The 11,339-nt window shown below is 39.2% G+C and overlaps 1 protein-coding gene across 1 annotated transcript in view; it reads left to right on the top strand.

Moving 5' to 3' along the window:
* Window positions 1–837: 837 nt before the first annotated feature.
* dbndd1 (dysbindin domain containing 1) overlaps window positions 838–11,339 on the top strand; it is a 19,164-nt gene continuing 8,662 nt past the window's right edge. Inside the window, exons 1-3 of the mRNA XM_020604930.1 lie at window positions 838–1,247; window positions 4,544–4,687; window positions 9,184–9,321. Of these exons, the coding sequence (XP_020460586.1) occupies window positions 1,217–1,247; window positions 4,544–4,687; window positions 9,184–9,321 (313 nt within the window). The 5' untranslated portion in view covers window positions 838–1,216. The remainder of the gene's footprint in view (window positions 1,248–4,543; window positions 4,688–9,183; window positions 9,322–11,339) is intronic.

The following is an 11,339-nucleotide window of genomic DNA, read 5'->3' as shown; positions in this document are numbered from 1 at the left end:
CGAACGGGGGGGGGGGGGAGGATTAGAGAGGTACTGATTCGCCATCAAAAGTTGTGCGTCAGGCCTACTAAATGAAAACGGTGCCCACAGTTTCTGACAAGTGTTGGCAGTCAGTATGGGCTACAACAGTCTGTATTATCCATTGGAGGCTGTATTACCAGTCTCCATTGTTTGTCATTCACGTTATATATTTACTTGTATAATATTTGCATATCCCTTAAATTATAGTAGTATACAAATTCTTTTGGCTGTATTTCTGGTGTTTTTCTGGCAAGACAGCAAAATCATGATTCACCTACGTGAAGATGCCAGATCCTGTCACTAGAGGGCGAGCTCTGCCAGCAGATCCCCCACAGCAGAGAGAAGCATTGTTCCCTGCTTTTGGGAGGATATGGGATTCACATTTCCATCGAGCATCACAGACAGTTAATTCAATACTGGGTGTGTTTCTTAGTTGTCATTGCTTTTCAATGACAACTAATAAACTGCATACTGAAATGTAAATGTGTGATTGCCACATATTTCTTCTTCTGCCTTGCTGTCATCTGGGGACCAGAGCTGTGTACATTTTCAATGAACTGAATTATCATCAGATTTAACAACTTGCCTACAAGTATACAGCAAAGGTTTATGGTATGCACATAAACATTGGTACACAGAGGGATAATCATTTTCCGATACACACCCCCACCCCTCTTCCAGTGGTCCATAACCCTCCCTGACACCCTGTTCTCTCTCTCAGTTTTGGCACGTTGCCACCCTCCCTTTCTTTCTATCCCTCTTTTGCACTGGGTCTCTCACAGTGTATTCTTTACATACCAAGCCAAGCCTCACAATAGTGCATCTACTAAAGCGAGTGGCTTAGACGGTTGCTGTGATGTTGCTGTTCCCTCTCTGTAGTGGACTCGCTCTGTGAGGAAGTGCAGCACTCAGCGCTCAGGTCTGATGGCAGAGCAGGGCAGGGGGACTGTGCAAGAGAAGAAACCAACACCACCTATCTGGGAAATCTAGAACAACGGTGGACAAAAAGATAAGGAGGAGCAGAGTCTGGGGAACTGAGATCTCGTTGTGTCTACCCACCCCCCTCTGCTTTCTCTCATATGCACACACACAGATGCACTCTCCCCTTGCCTCTCCCCTCTTTTCTCCCTGTTTGTCTCCTCCACTCTCTCCGATGCTGGTGTGGTGAGCAGCAGGACTCTCTTGGCTGAGCTGCATGGAGGCACAGGGAGGGGCAGGGAGCCCAGGTAAGAGCCATTTTCTATTCTTTCTGTTCTCTGTGTAGTGGCTTTTGTCACATTAAGCAAGGCTTGTCTTTTGAATGACTTGTGCTCTGATTTGCCTGCCTGTTGTCTTTCTTTATGCAGTATGTTCACTTTCTGAGTGGCTGGACTATGATCTTTTTGAATAATGTTTTCTATATAAGTTCATCTTAAATCATACCACAAAATTTTACTGTCAAGGGTTGGTCAGTGATATAAGTTAATATATAGTGCACTGGTACTCTATTGCTGATCATATTCCCTACCTATAGGATCCGGTTGTGGATGGTTTATTTCTACATTCAACCTTTATGTTTGATCTGTGGCCTATATGCAGGTCTTTTTAAATCCACACACTGTAGGTCAAACATACAAAAGCTGGACTGATGAATAGAAGTTGTGGTACAATAGTGGACAGATTTGGCTTTTGTGTAAAGGCCATCCAGAGAAACCTGTGCTGTGCGGTTGCACTGCACAATCCCTCAGTGCCACTATTGTACTATAACATTTAAAAGGTCGATAATTTAACTGTTCATATAGAGTGTAGGCTAAGTCTTACATTATAGGCCCATGTTGGATGGATAATAACCATGATTTTAATAAATAAAAACAACTTCTTATAATGTACAGTACAATGTGAGGCAAAGCATTAGTAGTTTATGTGTCAGTATATGGCATTAGCTGCAGCTGAACCTACAGTGTTCATTCAACCACTGATAAAATGTCGCTTTATTACTCTATTGCACCATGAAGTAAAATAATGCCTGTGCAGCCCCTACAAGTTGCAGTTTCAGCAGATACCCACAGTCACAGCATAGTATTTATTTATGGAAAGTGATTTTTCTTTTGTTTCATGACTTTGTTCCACTTATCACTGTTTAGATACTGTATCTGATGGCCAGAATTACCTGCCCCATGACAAACTGGCATATTATCTGTTCATTAAGACAAGACTGAATTAGAGGAAACATCATTAACATGATATATCACAAAACAGTGTGACATTGTATCATGGCACACACAGCAACAGCTCAAAACCAACAGCTGTTTAAATTAAAATTAGCAGTGTAAAAAATATTTCTAGTCCTACCCATGAGGATTAGAAATAGTACCAATAGAAAATACACTAAAAACACTAGAAATAACAAGATACAAGACACAAAGGAACACAAAGCACAATGACCTGATCAATGACCTGGCAAACAGGGTATTAGGAGAGCATGTTGATTTCTTCTACCTGCACTACACAGTCAAATGCTGACTGATTTATTGACCCGGAGTTGTAGTCACCCCCACCCCCTCAATCAGCAGGAGCTCATTCCAGAGGAATGGGGCGTGATAAGAAACGACCAGCTGACTTCTTTTTAATTTTGGGAACAGAGACAAGGCCTGCATTCTGAGAAAAGAGGTACAGGCTGGAATATAAGGGCTCAGTAAATTGGACAGGTACAGAGGGGCAGTTCCATGCAGGATTTGCAGGTCATTAGAACCACCATGAAGTCACATCGAACTTGGATAGGGAGCAAATGAAGGGAAAGCAGAATCAGAACCAGAATGTGACACCTAAATTCTTAACTGTCTGCTTTTGAGCGATAACACATTTGTTGAGAGTTACTTTTAATTTATCATACTTGTGTCTGCGTCGGGCTGGCCCAGTGACCTCCATCTCAGTTTTATTTGAATTTAGAACGAGGACATTTCTTTAAGTGACACACAGTAAAAGCATAAAGGAAATTTTTGTTTCCAAACATTTTATACTATAGTGACAAAATGTCTATAGGTGTGTTTTTTATCAACAGAAATAGCTGATGACTTTGGAATTCTGTAACTTAGACAATCCAGTCCTTGTTACAGCTGATGGGCTGGCTGGATGGGTAGTAGAAAGGTGAGGGGCAGTAATTCAGCACAATTTCTCAGGTAGTGTTTACTAAAGATAGTGACGGTAATGGAAAACAAAGCTGCTGGTAGACAGTCCAAATATTGAACAAACATTTCATTATAACAGCAAAGGTAACACTATAGTGTTTCAGTCTGTGTGGCTCCTCGCCTGGGAAATCAATCAATAGTCAGCAATGAACAATGGACTTTTCACAGTGAAATCATGTACAGTAGCTTGGCATCAGCTCTAACACACTTCTCACATGAAATGCAACAGTCTAGAAATATACGGCAAACAGAAACGATACCAGCCATCTGGTGAGACCCACTGGGAAGCTGCTATACTCCCACACTACCTTCCATCAACATGCTGTCATAAGCCATACTGATCATTTTTGCTAAATGTTGCTCCATACACACAGATGAGTTTCTTTTCCTGTTAAATGTCATTTACCACACCAGTTTACTTTGTTTGATAAACATGCATGATTTCACCCAACATGCTAGATGTGCAGCAATAGAACCATCATATCACTTAGAAGAATTTCAGCCTCTTGCAATTCAGAAATTGAGGGCATTTATGCCGCAGTGATAAATGTGCTGTGCCTCTCTACTGCTGCCCTTACCTCGCTCAGCCTTATCATATATCACAGTTTGCTTTCTGCCCTGTAAAACAAGCAAATATTTAACCTTGCTCAAGTTTAACCAGTTTACAGTTTGTGTATTTACAGCATTTGAAGGAAACTTATTTTAAGTACCTTCTATTTTCATACTTTGTTGATAGTCTGCGTGAACTTGGTTTTCTATTGTGAATAGATGTTTGAGATGTTTTTCAGCTGGCTTGAGAGAAGAGCATATTCATGCTCTCATAATACATTCTCTTTATGGAAACATTAAATGGCCGAATTTAACATCTGCTCACAGCCAAGTAAACGTTTCTCCTTGCAAGGAATCATACAGTACATCTATAAATCTTTAATGCTGTCTAAACCCATGTACAAATATGTAAAAATAATTGATACAATACTGACAGAAGATGGAGACACGCATATGTGAAGAATATATTAACGCGCAAACAGACACACAAGATATTTACGACAGAGAGGTGATAAAATGCCTGGGGGTTAATTTTAGGATTAGGGTACTGTATGGGATGGAAGACATTTAACAGTGGTTACACAAATATGACTGACAGATAAACACTTCTTTCAGTACTTTGGATCTCTTAAGCAATTTGTTTCTCTTCATTAGATCTACACCTGAGATCTCCAGTAACTTAAGCAGAGTAATTAGGCCAGCATCACCAATGTAGTCCTTTATTAAAAGACTAGAAACATATGCTCAGTGGCTTTGATTTTTACTGCTGCCTTTCACACTGTACTTGTGTTTATGTGTACTGACAGAGCCCAGTAAAGACATCCAGAAACTGTTGAAGCCCTCCAGCTCAGGTGACCTGTCCAAGGAGTTGTTCCAGCACCCAGCAGAGGAGGAGGAGGGTTGTCTGTCAGGGCACACTGCTAGCCTTCTGCACATGACTGAGAAGAGACGTGAGTACCAGAGCAAAGGGTTAAAAAAAGGGAGGAAAAAATAGGGGAGCTATTGAGTGAGAAAATGCTGAATGTTTAGTGGTAGCACAGGAGCTAAAAGAGAACCTTAAGCTACAGTAACATACAGTAACAAATGATGAATGACATAGTACAAGCCTATGGATCAATAAAGCATTAGTTATAAACATACAGTATAGTTGTGGACTATCTTCACTCAATAAAGTTCATATTTGATTTCCTCTGATCTTGAAACCCAGTGAATGATCACTGCCTATTTTAAGGATCCTGCTACCACATTCTCGAAGACCATTTCAGCTTAGCCTTAGTTGAAAAGCCTCATTGTCCATCAGTCCTGCACAGAGGGCTCCCTGTACGTGCCAGACTCAGAGGTCAGAGCAAAGAAACACGAATACTGGGGCTACACTGGTGACAGCGCAGTCTTTATCTGCTTAACTAGCTAAACACATTTCACAGAAGCAGCTCATCCTGAACCTAATGCCTGTGTTTCTGTGATTTAATGTGACCCATTAACCAGCCATGCCACCTGGCAGGTCAGCTGATAGTACATGGCAAGAGAGGTAGAGGGAGACACAAGTCATGTCAAGACAAGCATCAAGACAGATCATTTCTGGTTCAGATATTTAAACAGAACTAAAACCTATCGTAACAAAAGTTCAGCCTTTTCAGTATCACCACAATAAATACTTTACTCACTTTTCATATTTTATGGACATTATTCAGTGTTTTGTCCATAGTGCAACAAAACCACATTGCATCTTCGTCTTGAATGGTACTAAAACAAATCCCTTCCTAGTGCTGCAGTTTATTTCCAAAAAGGGAGATCACAGTTGCTCCTGACCTGCAACATTTATTTTTAGACGTCTACTTCAAAAAGACAAACACCTTAATATCCCAGACAACAACAATTTGTCAGTTGGTTTGCAGCAACTGGGTGATTGGATGGATGTGTCAAAATAGAATTTTATGGTGACTGCTGTGGAGTAGTCTGTGAAGAAGAAAGGCTGTTCTGTCTGCATTGATCTTTAATCGCAGAAATTGGGAGTTAATGGAGAGAACAAAAAACTGCTTATTTCCAGTAAACCATTGTCTTCACTTCATCTGCGCCAAGTCATCATTACAAGCTGTTCAGGTTGGTTTGATGACCTCAAAGCTCTGATGAATAGAAAGAAAAGGGGATTTCAGATCCAACATGCAAAGCACATCCCCTCTGTTCGCTTATCCCATCTCCCAGATGTGAGCTCCTCCCTCATACCCATCCTCCCTATTCTTTGTTCCCTCAGTTGAATCTGTCTGTACCTTTCTACATGCAGAGAAAGGAAACACAGAAACAGGACAAGATGAAAAAACTCTTTTCATAAAATCTGAAACTGACAGTGTACAAACAATTAATTTTATAACTATGATAGTCTCATTTAAACCCTTTTTCACTTTTCACAGGATTAAAGGGATCTTTATTTCACTCACATGAACTACAAAGGTATTATGTTTGAGATTAAGGGCATTCTGGAAAAAAATATATCGAGAAGGTGTCAAAATGGATCAGAACACACAAATGTGACTTTATGGACCATTGGGCTGTATGTTTGTTGTAAGAGGAGGTAGTGGTCTATTACATTATTCATCTGCTTCAGGCACAAACACAGTTGCTGTTTTTTTTTTTTTTTGTCTCAGCATGAATTCTTATATTGTCACTCCTCCCTACTGGTGTCTCAGGGCTTTTGGGGTGGATGCAGTTGTTTCAGTGTGTCTGCCTGGGAGAGAAAATGTGCTGATCAATTATTCACAGACAAATGGTGTGGGAGAGGGAAAAAGAAATGAGGGAGAGGTGGTTAAAAAACAAGTGCATCAGAATGAGAATAACCTTAGCTGAAAATGATACTGGGAATTCTCTTCATCTGTTGTCTCGCTATTCACTTCCCATCTTATTGCTTTACATGTACCTTCATACCTAACTTCACCTGTCCCTCGTCTCTCATCAACCTGCTTCCCCTGGTTCCTCTTCATCTCCTCCTCCACAATTTCCATCTCACTGCCTTCAGTTTCTTCACTATAAGCAAGCATCCTTCAGTCTGTTGGAAAATTAAATAAATTCACAAACGCTGTCAGAAAGCAACATGAAGTGAGGAAAAATATGAAATGAATAAACACAACAGTGCTGTATCATTCATTCTTCAGCATTTTTTCAGTAAATACAATAACCCATTATCAGACAGTTGATACAGGATAATGGACAATGCTCCGGATGGTAAATGGTTCTTACTATTGAGCCTTTCTATTGCTGAGGTTGATTATATGTCATGCACTTGTTAGTGGTGTGACAATGGAAACTGATTAGTTTAAACATCTAATGAAGTGCCATTTAGCAGCCTTTTATATTGACTGATTCTTTGACTGCAAAGGAGTAATGTGATGTCAAATCTCAGACAGCATTTTCTGTAGTCTGATGGAGTGGAGAGATGCTAAAATGCTTATGTGGGACTGATAGTGACTGAAACAAGGATAGATGAGTCAAACCTTTTATCATCTAAACAGGACACATTTTTAAAAAACACCTTTAGGTTTCTTGCTTACTGCTTTATGCTGAAGTACAACTCATTTATCAACATTTCCAGGGTTATAGAAACGAGAATCAAATAGGACGGTTCCTTATTTGTTTTAAAAAATGTCCTCACATATCCAGCATCAGAGTATGGGACTAGGGTTAATGTAGGATTTAATGGGTAATATCAGGACAAAAGTTAACGGTATTAAAGTTAATGATATTTCAAATTTGGAAAAAAAAACATGGAGAGTAGAACGGCACCATGAGGAATCCCAGAGAAGAAGATTAAGATGAGAAGCTACTCTTTTAAAGGAATGTCTTAATGGGTGGTATAACCTGGGCTTATTTTAAATGTTAAAGGTTTAAAGTGTAAAGGGATTAAATTGGCACTATCACTTCCATTCCCCTCTATCCTGCATCTTTTTCCATTTTAGTCTTTCCTTATCTTCATTGCATCTGGCTTGTGAACCAGTCCTGCTTCTAAACATGACATTAACACTGGACAGGACTGTACATTGTGAGCAGAGCAGGTTTGGGGTGAAATTAGTGGGGTGATGTGGGCTTTTGTATTTGATCATCTGGATCTCCTTTAGTTAAACATAGTTCAACAACATTTCAAAATCCAAACTCTAATTTTGCATTGCTCCCAAGGGGGATTTGTTGGGTTTTCCCTCTAATAATAGTGATAACAGTAAGGTCTAGACCTTACTCTGTAAAGTGTCCTGAGATGACTTTTGTTGTGATTTGGCGCTATACAAATAAAATTTGATTTGATTTGATTGCTCATTTCTTATTTGCATTCTGTCATATTGTCACTACTTCCTTCATTTCCATTTTTTGTGTCTCCTGGCATTTCTAGTGCTGAGTGTTTTTATTATATTTGAAATACAACACAATGACCAGCCACTGCTCCTTTTAATCAATATACAGTCTATCAGGAGGGAATGAAATGTAGCAGCAGGGGAGTGGACTCTGCTTCTTCAGCCTGCAGCATTCGCTTAAACAAGCTGAACAACAGGACACATATGACACAGGATAATAACAGCTTTGAAACTGTCACATAATCCATCGTTTTCTTCACAAAGTCAGGCCCAAAAACAACCAGTGACCTGTTTCATTCAGACTTGATGTTGCATGGCAGGCATGCATCCCTGGATTCATAAGGAAATAGAAAGCACTCCTCCATCTGCCTCAGTGTAGTCCCCAAACAGCTTTCTTGCTATAATGACAGATTAGTTCAGCTTTATTACAAAGAATTGGTTCCTAGCTTGGCTGATGCTGAGACAAGCAGATTTTTTTGGGCCCTGGCTAGAATTTATGTACGTATTACAGCATCTTTGAATGCATTTTAGTTTACCTACATTAACATTTCAGCTTAGGAGGCAGCCTGACTGGACTGCTGAGTCAGAAACATTAATTCATATCACACAGGAAAATGACCCTGTTGTTTCCTGCCTCCTGAAGAATCAGAGGCTTCAGGAATGAACAGGTGCAACACACCCAGGCAAAAAGTAGTGATCATAAAAAAAATGGCTATTTACATCTCCACTGACTTCAGCTGTTGTTTCATTTCTTCAGTCAGTGCCTGTGGTAATATGCAGTTATCGTGCTTATACAGAGCCACTGACTGACTACAGTAGTGAACTCAGAGGCAGATTCAAGAAATCTACAGTCTAAAATATCTCTGAAGAAGATTAAGTGGATAAAAGTATAAAATTCTCCGTTAAAATCAAATTTACCATAGTATCACAAGAGCAAGCTATTGAATTAATTATGAGCACAATGGAGATTCAAGAGCAGTGTTAAAGACTGGTTTGGTAAAAGGGTTGCTTTTTTTCCTGCAATGTCAGAAATAAATGTGTTGATAATATAAATGTCTTCTGAAACATCCTTCTAAACTAAAAGTGTGCTATATTCTCTCTCTGCCTCATAGAACCACTGAGTAGCGTCTCTTCTTTAGAGGTGCACTTTGACCTCTTGGATCTGACTGAGCTAACGGACATGTCTGACCAAGAACTGGCTGAGGTTTTTGCTGACTCTGATGAGGAGAACCACAACGAGTCTCCAGCAGGTAAGGCCTGCAAAAAGCTGAAATGCATATGTGTTTACAATAAATACAAATAACAAAAATAAATGAAGGTTCAATCAATAATATTTTGAATCACAACAAGGAGTTATTTCATTCTGGAAAGCAGTAGTAAAAGGAAGCAATGTTTTGTTTAGCTGGAGCTACATCATACCAGTCCCACGTTAACCAGATTTATCAGCTGCAGTAGATGGGCCTCATGCTCATAGTATGCATATTAAAGAGGTGGGCTAGTTCACTCTGCCTGTGTGTCATAGCAACAGATTCAGAATAAAGGCTAGCATATCTTTCTCCTGATTTGCAAAAAGAAGCATAAAATCTTTCTGACGGTTTATGTATGACCTGTAAGCCTCATCCTGAAAGTAGACGGGCTTTGCCTCTCAGCATGCACAAAGGATTCCATGCCAACAATAAGAATGATAAAGATGTCATACTTAAAACTCTGAAATACAGGGTTTCCCTCATGTTCTTTCTACATGCAACTATCACTCTGATTTTATCTTAGATATCCTGCAATTGAATCACCTCTTTATTCAACAACATCCATCTCTCCTGTCCTTCTCTTTTTTGTTTATCTATAATGTTCCACGTCATCGCACACCTTGTTAAGTGTGAGTTATGGTCCCAGTTGGCCATCTGTACTAAATGCCATGCTCTGAGACTTCACAGCTAATTGCTGAAATTAAGTTCATGTTTATGTCTCACTGCTGCTAGACAGCTGTAATGTAAGACAGGCTTGTAGTTGTCCAGATAATTTAAGCACCACTCTGGAGTTAGTGTAACTGATTTACTAGATGGACCATAACAACACATTTGTTTAAACTGGATGGAAAACAATTGCTATTAACAATTGTGACTTGGCATTGTAGTAACATTAGATTTCGTCTTAAATGACATTAAAATGACATGAATCACAGGTTATCCTTCTTGATGTTGATGAGAGACATGGTGAGTCAGCAGTTATGAGTCTTCCAGTCTAAGGCCTCATATCCACTGCTCAGCTTCCTGCTAATCGGGATGAAATCCTGCAGTCAGGCTACAAACAGCTGTATGCCACTGTTATGCACAGCCTCGGATTTGTGAGATTGTGCATTTCTATCTGCATAAATCATAAATAAAAACAGATCAGCCATCTGAGAATAGAGCAACCACACCCTACTTGTTGAAACATTTCATTTTGTCTAGCACCTTTCTTCAACTTGTTTCAGAAATCTCACACTTCTACCTGTGAGCTGTTTTTGTCACACACAACACAAACACAGTCCTCCTCGCCTTCACCCTCTGTCTTTTAGCCTGCCTTTATTCTTTATTCCCAGACTCTCTCTGCATGTCTGCCTCTGATATGTCTTAAAGCCAAACAGATGGATCTACTGAGATGGCTGTGCATGATTTTCAGAGACTGAGGGCCGATGTAGTAAAATATCTGCAGTGTTGTATTTGTAGGAAGACATGAAACACAACTGATTTGATTTGATTTGATTTATTCTTTCAAGCATGTAAAGACAGTTGATATGTCAACACACATATCCAACAAATGCTAATCCAAAATCAATGTGCTTATACCTAGAACATGCTTGAATGGAGTAGGAAGAAGTCAGATTTATCTAGTCCTACCCCATGACATCATCTTCCTGTCATTAGTTTGCAAGCAATAAATGATTCACTATTAAACACCCAAATTATACTAAAAAAAAAAAAAGAAAGAATATAATAGTGTTAACATCCTTACATAATACCAGTGATATATTAAGGAGGGATTACAAAATATACAGCACACCCACAATAGTCCATGTAATTAATCATTGAGCCTGTTCTTGCATATATCTTGATTGATACATATCTTTATATTTACAGTTAAACTCCTTAATTCTATTACTATTTCTATGTCCACACTTAAAATTATTCCATAGTTTTACACTACTTATGAAAATACAAAATCTTTTTGGTTGTAGGTACAGCATGAATTTTTAAAAATTTAATTGATCCTTTAAATTCTATCTACT

This window comes from Monopterus albus, unplaced genomic scaffold (genome assembly GCF_001952655.1).
Source record: "Monopterus albus unplaced genomic scaffold, M_albus_1.0 scaffold4.1, whole genome shotgun sequence".
Classification (NCBI taxonomy): Eukaryota; Metazoa; Chordata; class Actinopteri; order Synbranchiformes; family Synbranchidae; genus Monopterus; species Monopterus albus.
This window is presented reverse-complemented; position numbering and strand designations above follow the sequence as displayed.